Source organism: Dipodomys spectabilis, unplaced genomic scaffold (assembly GCF_019054845.1).
Source record: "Dipodomys spectabilis isolate Male_0828 unplaced genomic scaffold, ASM1905484v1 ptg000197l, whole genome shotgun sequence".
In the NCBI taxonomy this organism is placed as follows: Eukaryota; Metazoa; Chordata; class Mammalia; order Rodentia; family Heteromyidae; genus Dipodomys; species Dipodomys spectabilis.
Genome location: NW_024870874.1, coordinates 10,846,746 through 10,863,348, shown reverse-complemented (window position 1 = coordinate 10,863,348; position 16,603 = coordinate 10,846,746). Strand labels below are relative to the sequence as shown.

Below are 16,603 nucleotides of genomic sequence, written 5' to 3'. Positions count from 1 at the left end.
CTACTTGTTAGGTATACAGGACTAACAAAGGAGAAAAATTCCTCTTCCCATGAGATTTAAATACTAAGCAAGGAAACAGACAACAACAAACAAATGTAAAATAAAGGTTCAGAAAACATCTTGAGTCCTAAAGAAAAATAAAACAAGATTAAGGAATGGGGAGGGCACTAATCCCATTCAAGAGGGCTCTAATCACCGAAGGACCTTTTGTTCCAATAACCATAGCCTTAAGGATAAGGATTCAAGCATATAAATTCTGGGAGACATATACATCCAGACCATGACTCCTTCAGAAGCCAAAAGAATACACAATGGTTCTGGTTATTAAACAGGACTAAAACAATTAACTAACACTAGGAAACTATAGAGTGCCAGTGTATGATGCTGTGTTGTCCTAAAGGTATTTAAGGTTTTTTTCACAAGAAACACCATTTGAGAACCATTACTCTGTATTTCCTTCCCTTCATCCATCCTTTTTTTACTCCCATCATTCTGCTGGGACCTATACCCCCACTTTCTGGCCACATACACCTCAACACAAGATTTCATAAGTATACACACACGAATGGCAGTATTTATATTTATTTTTGCAATTCCTTGAATAAAAACACTTAAACAATGTTTGGTAAGGAATTATTCTCATTAAAAGGTCTTTCAAAACAAGTGTATATTTATTGGACACAAAAGTTAAAATTACACACTGAAATAGTTAATTGCTTAGATAACACAATACAATGTCAGCGGACTTGGAGAATAAAAACATAAGGAACCAAATGATTAAACCAAACAAGTACACAGAACTAGAAAATGGACTCAGTAGTAAAATATAAAAATCTACAATTATAAATATAAATTTGGTCCATGGACACACTAAAGCAGTATGTACAGTAAGTATCAGATTATGCCTACTTTAGGTCAATACTGTGGTTTTAAAATGTTGAATATAGGCAACAAAGTAGATTTTATGGTCTACTAATTAAGTTATATTTCTTGCAACCTAATGACTGCTACAAATACACCTAAAAAATTGGACACACACACACACACACACACACACACACACACATACACACACACACACAAACTCCAAACATTTTCTGTAGCTGGGAATTCCTAAAATCTACAAATTGGTCATTTCTGTTAAAATCAATATGGAAAAAAATACCACAATTCCATTCTTAGAAATACTGTAAAATTTAATCATTTTAGTTCAAACATAATAAGTGAATTACAAGTAGTCTTTCGGAAAGGCACACGTTGTTAATGATGTAAAATTGGCAGCAGATTCCTATGTCATGGAAGTTACTGTCAGGTGTGGAAGGTGAACGGATAACAGAAGTGACTCAGTCCTTTCATCTGAGAAAGAGAAGAACAGTGCTGAGATGTAGACTCTCCCACGCTTTCTGCATTAAACTAAAGACTCCAAGCTCTCAGCTATATTTCCATCAGGCAATGCTGCACCATTACTGTCCAGAGAGGTGGATGGATTTTCCTCCTGCCTTGTGCTGACAAGGCTCAGGACCACTTTGTAGAGAAACTGGTAGTGCTCCTAGAAAACAGACAAAAAGAGGATCTAAGCAGGAAGCTTGGTGAAGACATCTAGTTGTAAAAATGGAATACTGTTAGTCACAGTTTGGCACCCATCATGGAAAGCCACGGTGTTGTGGGCTTTGTTCTACTCGGCAGAGGTGTACAATCTGTATTCATGTTTCTTTCTGATTAAATTAGCTTTGCAATTAGCAAATGTTCCTTGACCTAGAAAATTAGCTCATTTTCATCTGTTCAGTGAGAAGCACACTGTTCTTATTCGTTTGCTTCCTGAAATTAGAAGGTGATAGGATAGAGTTTTAACAACAGGGAAATGCATTGGTGCTAGGCATTCTTCCAGAAATAACTATTTTCTTCTCCTGTCTCCAGTTGCTATGGAATCTAATTGTTCTATTTATGGAGAGACCTCAACCATGGTTTTACTATCAGCTAAGTGACCCATGTAGAATGTAGTCCATTCACCAGATCCATTGCTTAGAAATATTATTTTCACCAGCCTGACTAGTTCTCTGCTCTACTTGAAGGTGTGTGTATGTGTGTGTGTGCTTGTGTGTGTGTGTGTGGGTGTGGGTATGTGCTCTGCTGTAATCTCCATGTAAGAGATCAGCTACAAACATGATGGTGAGCCTATGTCTTCGAGCCCTCCTTCTGCAAGAGGGTGCACCAGGCATAATGGGTGCACCCATTATCTTCCCAGATATTGTTTTCAGACAGACAGACAGACAGACATACACACACACACACACACACACACACACACCCCTTGTAGATTACTTTTGAAATTGAGAGTGGTTATCAGATGAGCCATGTCACTTCACTGACTGTACATGTTTTTCTTTTCCTAAAAATACTGAAAGATTAGTCATTTGTTAACTTTAGAAGTTGAATTTGGCCTGAGAACCAACATTTAACTACTTGAGGTAGATCCACTGGTTGTTCTCTAAGGCTAGGCAGAGCTTGAACCCCAGAAATTAACTATTTTTTTTCTAGGTAGATCAATTTGTTGGTACTTCACACATTTTTGAAAATTAGAATAAATCTTATAATACAAGACAGTTAATTTTTTTCAATCTATCAGTCATCTAGAAATGCAGACTTGTGAATCAGCTTGACAACTATATGGGTTGTTACCTATTTGTCCATATGACCCTTTCTTTTTTTTCCCCTTTGTCTAGATTCTTTTTTTTAAATAAGTTTTTTTTATTGTGAAAATACTGTGCAGAGGGGTTACAGTTACATGTGCAAGGTAATGAGTACATTTCTTATCCAACGCTGTTGCCTCCTCCTTCGTTTTTCCCCTACCATCCCGTTCCTCCCACCTCATCTACCCCCAATCCCCTGCCTAAATTGTAAAGTTCGTTTTTTGACATAGTGTCTTGTACATCTCACTGGGGCAATGGGTCAATCTGTATCCCTGTTTAAACCTAGCAGCATCAGGATACACATTTTTCTCAGCAACACACAGAACATTTTCCATATGACCCTTTATATGCATAACTGAGAGATTTCAGCAGTTTCAAGAAAGCAAATAATTCTCTGAGAATAACAAGTTTGTTTCACTGCTTTACTACTTACAATGTCAGAGAAGACTCCCGGCCTCATCAAATTGATCATCTTGGCTACCTGGTAAACATCCATGGAATTTTCTTTTTCTAGTTGGTGCATAAGGGTCGTCAGAGCACAGAAAGTCCCTGCAGTCACTCCTCCATGCCTTGTAATAAAGGAAAGGGACAAAGGTTCTATCAGATGCTCAGGGCATTCTCAGTCGGAACTCGCAGAATAGGCAGACAATAAAACACTAGATACTTTAGTTACATTTTGTCTTATGATTTAATTGGAAACACTGTCATGTGTTCATGCTGTTGTTCATGGTATAGGGGTTTAATATTTGTGTATTTGTTACTTTTAGCTTACAAAAAGAGGATGGCAAGAATTTAAAAATGAATGGACATTCAGAGAGGAGGAGAGAGGAGGGCTGAGCAAATGCAGTCATAATGAATCTATGTGAAAGCAAGTAGGAAATTTGATGGGCTGGGTAGGGTTGGACTAGAAGTGGGGAGAGAATGATATAGAGTGACACTGATCAAGTTCATCGTATACACAAACTGACATGTTGAATTCAAACTTCTCTGTTCACCCATTTAAAGATAATAAAATAAAAACGGAAGCTATAATATACAAAATACATATCTTATGTGCTATGTTTGTAATATAAACAACATTTTTATAATGGAAATTTGGAAAGATCTATTAAATAATAGAAAGTTATAGTTATTAGAAAATTATATACAGGTTTTGATCTATTCTCAAGAAATAAATGTCTGGAAACGTATCTCTGATTAGCTCAGATTACGATGAAGACCCATTACTGCAACACTGCCTCTCCATACGAAATATTCTCATCATGAAAAGCAAGAGCAGATTCCTGTGTTTGATTATGCATTCTTTGCCTTCAGAGGAAGGAAGAAATGTTCAATATTATACTCATTGTTAGATAGGTAACCAATTTACCCCAGCTAAGCCGTCACCTGTGGCTTAAGGAATGAGGTGAGTCTCAAGACAAGATGATGATTTTAAGTGTGAAACTTACTCATCATGAACAATCATGGGCCCATCCCTGCTGGCAGCTTCTTCTTTGACAATGCTGATCAGTTCAAAAGTTTTACTAATGGGACTATCTGGATTCGGCCACTTGGGACACTGAAAATGCCTCACTTCAAGTACATAATCATCCTATGGGAAGAATGAACCAATTAATATTTAGGAGCACTTTATCATGAGTGGAGTGACCGAGGGAATCACAAGTTCAATTCAGGTAATTAACCTCATGAATGTATTATTTATGACAAATTTCCATCATAGAAGGAAGACAGAGCTGTACTGCTACTTTTGCCATGCATAGATTTACTCAGGCAGATAACAAAATGACATCTCTTCTTAAATTCTAAATATAAACATAATCTGTGGGTGTATGGTGTGAAATGCTCACACACCATGAAAATATGTACAAAGATGTGCCTGTTTTCTAAGTTTGAAGTTACAAAAGGAAATCGCCAGTGTGAAACTTTGCTTGGAGAATAGCACAGAGATCTTCAAACACCAGCAGCAAGTAAACTTACACCTGGGGAAGAAAAATGAGATTGAACACTAAGGTGGGAAAAATGCTGGTGAGGAGGTGGAGACCCTGGTTTAACATCAGTCCTAGTTCTATTTCTTGTTTAAGTGACTAACTAGGCTATGTGACTTGATTACAACCCTGAAACCTCTGTCCCCAAAAGTGTACTTAATAAAATGCTACATTTAAAAACAAGTACCATACCCTAAATTTTACATGCTAAGTACAAAGGACCAAAACAGCCCAGATACTTGTGAAGAAGAAAACAAGGACAGAATTGGCTCATTCGATAACTAGAATTATTATAATCTGTAATAATCAATACACTGCGAGTTTGGCAGAGAAATGGACAGAGAACCCAGCTAAATGAAAAAATAGTGTGAGAAACAAGTCTATGCATCTATAGAAACTAGATTTCTGGAGGAAATGTATTCTTTACCTGACTTAGATAACTGTAACACCTCTGTATATCACCTTTACAACAGCAATAAAAATGCACAAAAAGCAAAAAAAAACCACCCAGGAAACTAGATTTCTAACAATGCTTGTATTGTTGGCCCATAAATGATGTTGCAACAATTACTATCACAAGGAAATTATGAAACTGGACTTATTTCCCATATAATATAACAGAAAGAATCAATTTCAGGTAGAACTATAAAATACTTAGAAAATGATGTAGTAGGTAAGGGTATCTTACAATTTTAGATAAGAAAGGGAGAGCTGGCCTTGGATGAACCAAGGGCCTTCAGTAATCAGCCCAAGATGAGTGGGCTGATTACTAAGTGATGGATTTCTGCTTTGCTTCGCTTTGGTTTCTCTCTGTCTGTCTGTCTCTGTCTCTGTCTCTGTCTCTCTCTCTCTCTCTCTCTCAGTTTTGGCAGGACTGTGTTTAAACTTATGGTCTATGCTTGTTCAGCAGGTGCTCTATTGCTGAACCATGCCTCCAGTCCATTCTGCACTGATTATTTTCAAAACAGGTTCTTGCTCCTTGTTCAGGCATGCACATGGACCCATTATTGCTAAGATATCAAGCGTGTATGCCAGCACCAGCTCTTGTAAACTTTTCTGTTCAGGCTGGTTTTAAACCATGATTCTTCCTATTTCAGCATTCCAAGTAGCTAGGATTACAGGCATAAAGTATCAGAGCTAGAACAGTTTAAGTTAACAGTGGCTTATTTTTTAATGCTTCTGTAAGATTGTGCAAATCAGTGTGAATAGTGACTCTCTTAATTTCTAAGAAAGCAGAATACTCTCTCTTCATTTCTAAGAACAATCCTTAAGTCAGCATTAAGTTCTCATGTGGGTAAGATGAAATGCTTGTTATTGAACTTACTATGCCCATACCTGTGTAGCTTCTAAGATAAAATCTTGAATTATAAGCTTTTCTTCATTAGATAGACATTTGTGTTCTTCAGCCATAAGAGTAACCTTAAAGCTGTCACAGTTGATAGGTTCATCTTTATTTGGCCAGTAAACAAATTCATCTTCTGCCTGGAGAAGAAAAAAATAATGATTCAAATTTCCATGAGATATTTCATAAATCAGATTGTGAAATAAAGTTAATGGATTGGCACAAAGTTTTCAATCAGTTTACTTTGTTTTTTTTTTTTTTTTGGTGGTTGTTGTTGTTGGTCATGGGGCTTGAACTTGGGCCTGAGTGCTGTCCCTGTGCTCTTTGCTTAAGGCTAGTGCTCTACCACTTTAAACTACATCACCATTTCCTATTTCTCAGAGCTTGTTGAAGATAAGACTTTTCTATGCCAAGTCTTAGATCCTTAGATCTCAGCCTCCTGAGTAGCATGAGACACAAGTGCCCAGATTGAAGTTTTTTGTTTTTTTTTTTGGTCAGTCATGGGGCCTGAACTCTGGGCCTGGGCGCTGTCCCTCAGCAATTCAGCTCAAGGCTAACGCTCTACCACTTGAACCACAGCACCACTTCTGGCTTTTTCTGTTTATGTGGTGCTGAGGAATCAAACCTAGGGCCTCATGCATGTGAGGCAAGCACTCTACCACTGAGCCACCTTCTCAACCCCCAACATTAAAAAAAATTGCCTTAGTTATTCTTGGGCCTGGACAGCAATCCTCCTACACATGCCTTCTCCATGGCTGGGGTGACAAGCATGTACCACCAAGCCTAGCTTTATAGCTGAGATTGGATTCACTAATGTTTTGCTTAGGATGGCCTGGACTGCTGTCCTTCTGATCTCTACCTCCGGAATTAAGTTGTGATTTTAGGTGTGAGCCACCACACCCAGTCCTTATTTTTCAAATATAAAGTGAAACAGGCAGGCTGATATCACTTGTAGGTAAAACCCTAATTTTTCTGAGCAGCCTGAAAACTACACACAATTAAGGAGATGTTAATCAACTTTCATATGTCTGTTATTTTTAATGGTAAATCAAAGAGATTATATAACTAACCCAAGCCCAACATTAGAAAAGGTCTGACTCCAACAACCTTGATCAATTAGTTCAAAATGAAATTCACTTTGCTTATCTGTACACTGGACTTCTAACTTTTCTGATTAGATAATTTCCCTGTCCAGAAAGGACTGAGAGTGAGCTAATATTCTTACCATGTTTTGACCATCAGGAATCATCACTACCAGCTGAGCATTATGGTCCCATATCATTCTCCAGAAATCCTTGATGGTGTGAAGAAGTGGATGCTGGGTGATGATGAATTCATTGCTCTGGTAATAACCCTACAAAACCAAAGAAAAGGGTTCTGATGTAATGTTAAGAATTCACACCCAAGACAAAGGATGAACTAATGCAACAGTGATACTCAAAGATGATACTGGAAATGAACTTTACAGCCTGGGGAAGAAGGAGTTGCAGGGGAAGGACAGCAGGAAAAAAGGAAGGGGATAACAATATTCGACAAGAATTGTACTCATTTTCTTATTATGTAACTGTAACCTCTCCTTTACAACAAAAAAACTGAGACAAAGTAGACTTTTAATTTGATCTTGAACTCTGGGCCTGGCACTGTCCCTGAGCTCTTCAGCTCAGTTAAGCCACAGCATCTCTTCTGGTTTTCTGGTAGTTAATTGGAGATAAGAGTCTCATGGATTTCCTGCCTGAGCAGGCTTTGAACCACAATCCTGAGTAGGTAGGATTACAGGTGTGAGCCACTGAATGGTAGAATCTATATATACATGATAATATGATGATTACATCTGGTATTTGCTGGGCACTTCCTACATGCTAAGAACAGACCTTTCTGTTTCTTAAGCAATCTTCCTCTCAGTGGGACTTTGAAATGGGAACGGATTAACTGAGGTATAAGTGTTCTGGCTGTTTACCTTAAGAAATGTTGTACTCATGTTTACCTGTCATCTATAAGATTAGACTTAGAGAGAAAAATCTACATCAGGGTTTATAATTCTCACTTTCTGCAAGCCCCAATGTCAGAATACTAAATTTCACAAGTATTTACAACAGGATGCTTTCGTTATCTCCACGGGATAAGAATTTGGAAGTTACCTGCAGATTTTGCAACAGATGCCTGGAAGCTTATGTTATAATTTCCAAACTTTTCTTTATTAAAACCCTGGCTCTGCTAGTTCCTGATCTGGGGTCTTTTAGATCCCATGCATATCCCATGCACATGGAAATGTGGCAGGCATTATGATGTCACCACAACACGTTTTCTGGTTGTCTGCATGAATAGCCTGAGGTCATTTTCTACTGGATAAATAGAGGTTTGGGAGTGGGAATTAGGACCCTTTATTTGAAAACAAGGCATGCGACTGACCTGTCCTGAGATTGCACTAAAGAGTAAAAATCAGCCAAGGAAGCATTCATCTCTTGAATAGAAGACATAAATGCAAAAGGGGTGTATTGTACCCTTAGAAATCCAGGCCCCCAAATGGACCCAGTGCATGGATGTTGGTGATGTTGGACTTTTCTGGAACAGGGCCTGCCCAGGCAAGAACCCTGCTTTAATGAGTAAAATGAAGTCTCTTAGGTGGACAAATTTTGTATCTCCTCATTAACTCTGAATAGGGAGTTTGGAGTTCTGCATCTCATTTGTCGTGTGTGTGTGTGTGTGTGTGTGTGTGTGTGTGTGTGTGTGTGCGTGTGTGTGTCCAGCACACATAAAATCATTGAAGAATACTGGCATTCCACTGCTGTGGCTTGCAATTATGACACCATCAGTGGTACTGACGATGACACCGTTATTTCTGCTGTCCAATCTTGTGTGGATTCTGGGAGCGTAATTTGGCAGGCAGCCCCCCCACCCCCACCTGGGTGTGTCTGACTTACCATGATATAGGAGGCATTGATGTAGTCAGTGCCCTCTCCACTCAGGGATGAAATGCCCACCCTCGATCTTTCCACTGGAACACAGAACATCAGTATGAACAATCACGATCATAGCACCTTACCACTCCGAACCCCCAAATACGACAAAGAGCTGCATTTCTGAAATTCAGTCTTCAACCGTTCAGCTAAAGCATGTTGTGCAGCTCAGATGATCAATCAACCCAAAAAGTTGATCAATCGATGTTAACAGTCACATATTGGGTATAATTAGAACAGTATAAAATCGATATAAAATATAATGATGAGAGCATAGAGCATTTGGTCCAAGGAATATAAGTATTCTCAGATGATATACAAGGCTTCTTATGGTGAGACAGTTTGGGTTTTGGAATTCAATGTAACTCACCAGGGATGATGGAGGAAGTTCTGTTCTTCTCCCTGTTGCACTGTTTCAGGGCTGTACAATAATCAGTCTGCTGTATGTTTGACTGACTTAGAAGCTGAGCAAGAGAGTCAAGGGAGAGTACAGGTTTTTTCGTTTAGTCATTCAAATACCTAGATAAAACCCATCATGCACCCCATATTTCAACCAGTATAAGGTACTTTAAATCTTTGTGTGTGTGTTGCTGTTGTTGTTTTCCAATTCTGGGATTTGAACTCAGAGCCTGCACATTGTCCCTGAGATTTTTAGCTCAAAGCTAGCACTCTACCACTTGAGCCACAGCTCTGCTTCTGGCTTTTTGGTGGTTAACTGGAGATATGAGTCTCATGAGCTTTCCTACTGGGGGTGATTTCAAATCATGAGCCATTGGTGCCCAGCTTAATATACTTAAATATGCTTCAGGGCCTGGGTACTGTCCTCTAGTCCTTGCATTTCTTTTGTTTAAGGATAGCTGTTAGTCTACCACTTGAGCCATACTCCACTTTTGGCTTTTTTAGAGATAAGAGTCTCAGGGACTTTAATGCTTGGACTAGCTTTGAACCATAATCCTTAGATTTCAGCCTCCTGAGTAGCTAGAATAACGGGCATAAGTCACCATCACCTGATAATTTTTATACCTAAACCTGCCTGCATCTCTAAAGCTGTATCTAATTCTCAGAATAAATCCACCAAGCTCTACTTGCTCAGGATATTAAAATGTACATTGCTAGGCTTGAGTTGCTGATTTTTATAATAGGAAGTTATTTAGGTTGCCCAATAAATCTTATGCTTTTCTTGCACTGATTTGGTATCAATTTTATTTGTCTAAAAGAAGAGTTGAATTTTATACTTTCATTTTTTAATATTAAAGCTTGGGAGTTTTTGTTTCTTAAAAATTTGACAAAAATCTACATTAAATATTTTGTCATCTGGTTATACTTTGAAGTTATACTTTGGCCAACTGATTTTACTTATATAATGGCTATTGGAAGAGTTGGGTTTTCTACTTCTTGAGTGTAGACTATATTCCTAAATTATAATAGTATTCCTGTTATTTTTTTCTCACTTATTTGTGGATATTTTCTTCCTTATATTGTAAGAACATTTGCTTTTAAAATAAATTTATTGGCATAAATTAATTTTACAAAGGGATTTTTCTGTCATATTTACAATGTACATAAAATACTTTGATCATATTTATTTCATATATCTTAATATTCTCTCTCTTTTCTTTTCCTTCCTTTTAAACAGAGTTTTGTGGGTTTTATTGTCTATTTCACATATGTACACAAAATAGACATACACATGAAATAGACAATATACATATGCACATGTGCATATATATTTATACAGACACATATACACATAATTTATTGAGTATGATTTTGGAGAATATGGTTAGTATAATGTCTAACACTTGAAAAAAAATCTCCCCTTCCCTAACAACATTTTAATCTATACAATACATGTAGAATATGTGAACCTCTCTCTGTATTTCTGCTGTTTTCCAATCTTTTCTCTCTAACACTTCCTTCTTCTATTCTTTTCTCGTGATTCGCTGATATAACAGAGAACCCTCTCAGCCTCTGGCCTTGGAGACCAAACATTTGTGATTATGCCGTCATTATGCCACATTATACTTGAGTTTTTCTGCATTTTATCACTGAATCTTTTCCTGTGTTCTGAATCCTGCTGTTTCACACCTACTCAGGATCTTTGCCCTCTTCAATTCTCTCCTACCCTTTAGCTTCAACAGAAACTCATATTTTTCATTAAAATATAAGTGGTGAAACTCAAAATAAGAAAAGCTAAATAATCCCTTGCCCTCTAACTCAAAAGTTTCAGTATAGCTACCTTTATCATTCTCTTCAGAGTCAATTTTTGTAAAAGAGTTATGTAATTGTTCTCAATTTCTCAAATCCACCTTTCAACTTCCTGCAATCTGGCTTCAGAGCTACATTTCTCTGAAGTAGGTTGCGCACACTTTGTCGGTTTTTGTATGGCCTAATAAAATTGTCTCCTCCATAAGGACTTGTTATTTGTCTCTCTCATCTTTGAACTATTATTTCCATTGGATTTTCTTATCTCTCATGGCCCCAAATATCTTCTAGTGTACTCTTATTCCTTCTGTTGCCTTTTTTCATGGGCTTTCCATTCATTGGCTAATTACATTTTCTCTTAAATAATCTTTCCGAAGCCTTCTTAAACAGCTCAGTTTTAATGAACATCACAACCAACGCTCCAATCATCTCCAAGCTGATTACTTACTTTTTACCTTGATCTTGATCTCTCTTTTTTTTCTCTCTCTCTGTTCAGAAGCAGTATTCAATCACCCACTATACATGCTTATTGGGATACCCCTTACTATTGTTTGACGTGGCTTAAAGGTACCCCCTTCCTCACAAGACATTTTGTAATAATGAAACTTAATCTTTATTATGCAATGTCAAGAGGATGTAAATTTAGTTGATTGAATTATTTAGATTTAATAAAGCTACTCATGTGGAACCTCATAATTGGTACCGTTAAAAAAGAAGGGAAAAGAATAGACTACACATGCATACTCATCACAAACATATATGTGCATGCTCATGGGCATACACACATACACACACATTCCCTATTCCTTGGCATGTGATGGTTTCAGCATCCTGAGACTTTGGAAGTAAGAAGGCCATTACCAAATGTGGCTTTCTGTACCTGACATGTCCAGAATCACCAGTCACAATAAATCTATCATCTTTATAAAGCAGGCTACAACAAGAATTTGGTCATAGTTATAAAAACCTAGCTAATATATCTCCTAAATACCTTGAAATTATATAGGTTTAGAAATAATCTCAACATTTCTTTCCCCACAACTACATTCCTCAAGAATACATGTTGTCTTCCTTGATTCTCAATCGTAATAAATGATATTCTCACTTTCCAGTGACTCATGCCAGAATCATAACAATTATACTTGTCTTTTTTTGCTGTCTGCACTTCAGTGTCCTATAAATCAATCATCAAGTTCTATGATCAATTTGTTAGTCTGTTTGACAGCTTTCCTCTAAATTACATCCTTACTTGTGCTTAAGGGGAACTTAATTTGCCTCTGTAATGACATTTTTCACATTTGTTTGTTTTCCTACCTTTATCTCCCAGTAGACTGCAAGTATTATGATAGTAGCATCTAGGTGTGCTCTCTGTGTTTCTGTCTCTGCCTGTCTGTATGTCTATTTGTCTCTCTCTTTGAAAGTGGGATTTGAACTCAAGGCCTAATACTTGCTAAGGGTTTTTTTTTTTTTTATTTAACTACGTATTTATATTTTAGCACCAAGTCCAGAACTCTGGATCTAAATAAGTACCTGATAAGTATTTGAGGAATAAACAGACATGCCATTTGTTTCAAAGATTTTTTTCCTGTGGATCAATTTGGATAAAATTTTTTTTCCTGGGACTGTCCACATAGCTACATACATTACCTTGCTTATGCTGCAACCAGGGAAGAGAGTCAAATGTTTCTCTTTTTAATTGGATTCTCACCTTACATTTCCATGTTAATCCCGGATTATTCAAGTTAATTCATATAGGTTCTTTTATGCATTTTGGTGTGGGGAAGTCATATTTGAATTAAAATCTTGTTCAGAATTAGTAATATAACTTTAATATTAGGTTTGTATGTTGGCTTTTCATCTATATAAAAGCCATCCAAACATTAATGACTTTCAATTCTTTACTAAAATATTCCTGGAATCCAAACTTCACCCTTGTCTTCCAAAACACATTTGATCATGATTCACATAGGTCTAGCTGATCAAGAGGGGTCCTCCTGTGGACGCTCTCTCAGTTCAGCATTCCCTCCAGTCTTTCTTATGCTTCCTCACGGGCAGGAAAGGTAGGTAGGAGACAGTACAGGGCCCAGGAGGATTCATGGAAGGTAACAGTTTATGATTTGTAGACCAGTGCAATCTCAAGGTTTCTTCCTCTTCTTCTTCCTCCCCCACTCTCCATTTATGGGTGTGTGTGTGTGTGTGTGAGTATGTGTGTGTGTGTGTGTGTGTGTGTGTGTGTGTGTGTGTGTGTGTGTGTGTGTGTGTGTGTGTGTGTGTGTGTGTGTGTGCCAGTTCTAGGATTTGAACTCAGGGCCTGAGCAATGTCCCTGAGCTTTTGTGTTCAAGGCCAGTGTTTTACCACTTTGAGCCACAGTGCCCTTTCAATGTTTTTGGTAGTTAATTGGAGATGAATCTCATGGAATTTCCTGCTCAGGCTGGGGTTTGAACTGTGATCCTCAGATCTCAGCCTCCCGAAAAGTTAGGAATTATAGGCATGAACCACCGGCACCCAGCTTAGGCATAATTCTTAATGAATGACTTATTACAGAAAAATTATAAAGTTCTGAAGGTTTTTCAAGTTCAAGCAGTTAACTGAGATTGTTTCTACGATATAGGAGTCTCTAAATTCTCTGTTCTTAATCATTGATCTCCTCAGACTTGCTTGGTGATTTAATTGCTGATTTCTAAAAGTCAGAGAATGAGTTTTGCAGGAGACACAGTTGCCAACAAAGCACACCCCCCTCTTTGGTTTATGGCACCCAGACAGGTGAGTGGGAGACACTAGAGTTGAAGAAACTATTGTTCCAAGGTGGCCTACTCTATTCTAAGGGTTTCAAGTGAGACACAGACTTTTTCAAAGAGACGCAGGAACAGCCTAAGCCACAACACTCATATTTAAGTGGTCTGGTTTTTCCAAAGCAAAAAGAGCACTTATGCAGTTTGTAAGTTCTGTCTGTTCATCCTGTTATGCTCTGTGCCCTCTTTATCCAGACCAAGACTGCATTTATAAAAGTTAGTGTAGGGTTTCTGAGAACTTTTCCTCTTACCACTCAGAATGAAATTTCTCTTTAAAAGTTACTGTGTGGCACTGTAACCTCCTAGGGAGAACAAGGGTGGTTCAAATACAAAGCCATTATTTCAACAATGCTCTCAGCCCACCTGCGTGGCCTTGTTGAATCAAACAAGAACGCACAGTGCCATTCAATTCTGCAGTGACATCCAAGAGGCACTCATGGGAACTCACCTGGAATTGCTTCTCCAGTTTTGTTTTGCCTGTTGGTGCTGGGATGAGGAGTGCATTAACATAGGCATGAATATGATTGTCTGGCACCTCCGTTTCTTTACTGAGGATGGCTTCAACCAGTGTATCATGGATGAAGACATACTGTTCCTGTTGAAGCAACACAATAGGAACCAAACTCCTTATGCATACCTAGCTACAAAATTAGAACCTTCTGTTGACAGACACAAAGATGCTTAACCAAATTGTTGATGGTAGAATCCACAAAACAATAATTAGTAGGCCTGGTAAGGAGTTAGACAGATGAAAGGAGACAGCCAAAAGAAGAAAGAACCTCATTTCTCTTTTCTTTATGTATCCTATAATGGCTCTGTGGATAGGAGGCAGGAAGATTTGCAGAGACAAAGCAATATCCTTTGCTTTCTCGTCAAAGGTGACTCTTCTGTCTTTCTCGTGAGGACTTCCCTGACCCTAGAATTCTGATGGATGTACCCTTCTGGCTTTGCAAACTCTTCTGCTAGCTTGTCATGTATAATTGAGCTCATTTTAATCTAGTTTTAAGTTTTCATAATTCTTATATATTTCACATATGGTCTTATCTGACTAGGAAATTATTTCCTTGATGGAAGTTTGGTTTCATTTGATTTCTCAGTTGTCTTGACTATATGCTTCTGATGGTTTAAGCAGTCATCTGTAGATTTCAATTTCCATTTATTTTTATTTAAATAGTGAAATAAAATACAGAAATGCAGACTCTGGGGCTAGGAAGGTACCTCAGTGGTAGAGTGCTTGCCTCGCATGCATGAGGCCCTGGGTTCGATTCCTCAGCACCACATAAACAGAAACAGCCAGAAGTGGCACTGTGCCTCAAGTGGTAGAGTGCTAGCCTTGAGCTGAAGAGCTGAAGCCCAGCACCCAGGCCCAGAGTTCAGGCCTCACGATGGACAAAAAAAACAAGAAAAAGAAAAAGAAATGCAGACTGTGTGTGATATATGATCAAACTATAGGAGGCTAAAAAAATTGAGTATAATTCATGCTTTGTAAATAAAAACATCCAAATCCATTGTTCTGCTCTGTGTAGGCACAACTTGAGATTTTTGCTAGCAAGGATGTGTGCTGGCTGTTCCCTGACTAATGTCATTAGTGACATTTGGAAAAAATCCTTCATCTGGTCACAAACAGACACACTTTTGGTGACCCTTGTACGCCGTATGTTCAGCTACTCATTGTTACAGATTGAATTGTGTATCCCTAAAAATATGTTGTAACTCTTATGCCCCAGTACCTTCTGTATAGTGTTAGTTGTGAGTAGGCTCTTTGTGTCAGACCCTACTAACATGAAAGACCTAGCTGACAGGAGGCCAATTGGCATAAGGTAGTGACTAGTGTACTGACAAGAAGTGAGAAATTTGGAAACGGAGGAAAGAAAGACATGACAAATGAAGCAGAGACTAGGGTGATGCTTCAGAGCCAAAGAAAGCATAGAGCTCCAAAGTGCTAGAAGAGGCAAGAAGATAACCACCACTACAAGCGTGTAAAGAAGCACAGCCCTACCAGTTCCTTGTTTTGAGACTTAAGACCCCAGAAAATAAGTTTGTCATTTAAAGCAACCCAGTTTGTAGTATGGGTATCCTAGGAGACTAACATAATTCCATAGCTCAGATCCATAAAGACACACTTAAAAAATAATACCTCAGTTTGCACCAAATAATTTCTTTGTGATCGAATATGCTTTAAGAAGCCAAATATGTTGACAGTTCCTTCGTGTTGAATTTGTTGCAACATACTGTCTAGCACAATATAAGTGCCTGTTCTTCCAACACCAGCGCTGAGCAGAGAGAGAGAGAGAGAGGGAAGAGAGACTTCAGTGAATGTCAATTGCACAATAAATTTGGAAATAGGTCCCTGTTGGCTGCCATGATAATAAAATAAGTCAATGAACCACACAATTATAGATTTAGCTATCTAAAATTGCAAATAATTTAATCCTTAAGCAAAATGCTTTAAGTAACAAATTTTTCCTTTCTAATTTCATGTTGATTAATGAAAGTAGTTCTATAAAACAAACAAACAAACAGAAACAAAACTCCATCTTGAAGTGGCTTAATTGATGCATCTTGGCAAATATTTGTGGGAGAAGTGATGTCAATTCTGTATAGTTGTCTTCAGGAAATAGCATAGAAGGG

General features: G+C 38.0%; 1 protein-coding gene across 3 annotated transcripts in view; it reads right to left on the bottom strand.

The window, feature by feature from the left end:
- Positions 1-1,069: 1,069 nt before the first annotated feature.
- Positions 1,070-16,603, bottom strand: part of Ptprz1 (protein tyrosine phosphatase receptor type Z1) — a 158,988-nt gene continuing 143,454 nt past the window's right edge. For all 3 annotated transcript variants that reach the window (XM_042695882.1, XM_042695883.1, XM_042695884.1), the window contains 9 exons: positions 16,110-16,245; positions 14,421-14,567; positions 9,345-9,438; positions 8,939-9,012; positions 7,243-7,371; positions 6,011-6,157; positions 4,139-4,281; positions 3,124-3,259; positions 1,070-1,549 (listed from right to left, as the gene is read on the bottom strand). In XM_042695882.1, the coding sequence (XP_042551816.1) occupies positions 1,409-1,549; positions 3,124-3,259; positions 4,139-4,281; positions 6,011-6,157; positions 7,243-7,371; positions 8,939-9,012; positions 9,345-9,438; positions 14,421-14,567; positions 16,110-16,245 (1,147 nt within the window). In that variant the 3' untranslated portion in view covers positions 1,070-1,408. The remainder of the gene's footprint in view (positions 1,550-3,123; positions 3,260-4,138; positions 4,282-6,010; positions 6,158-7,242; positions 7,372-8,938; positions 9,013-9,344; positions 9,439-14,420; positions 14,568-16,109; positions 16,246-16,603) is intronic.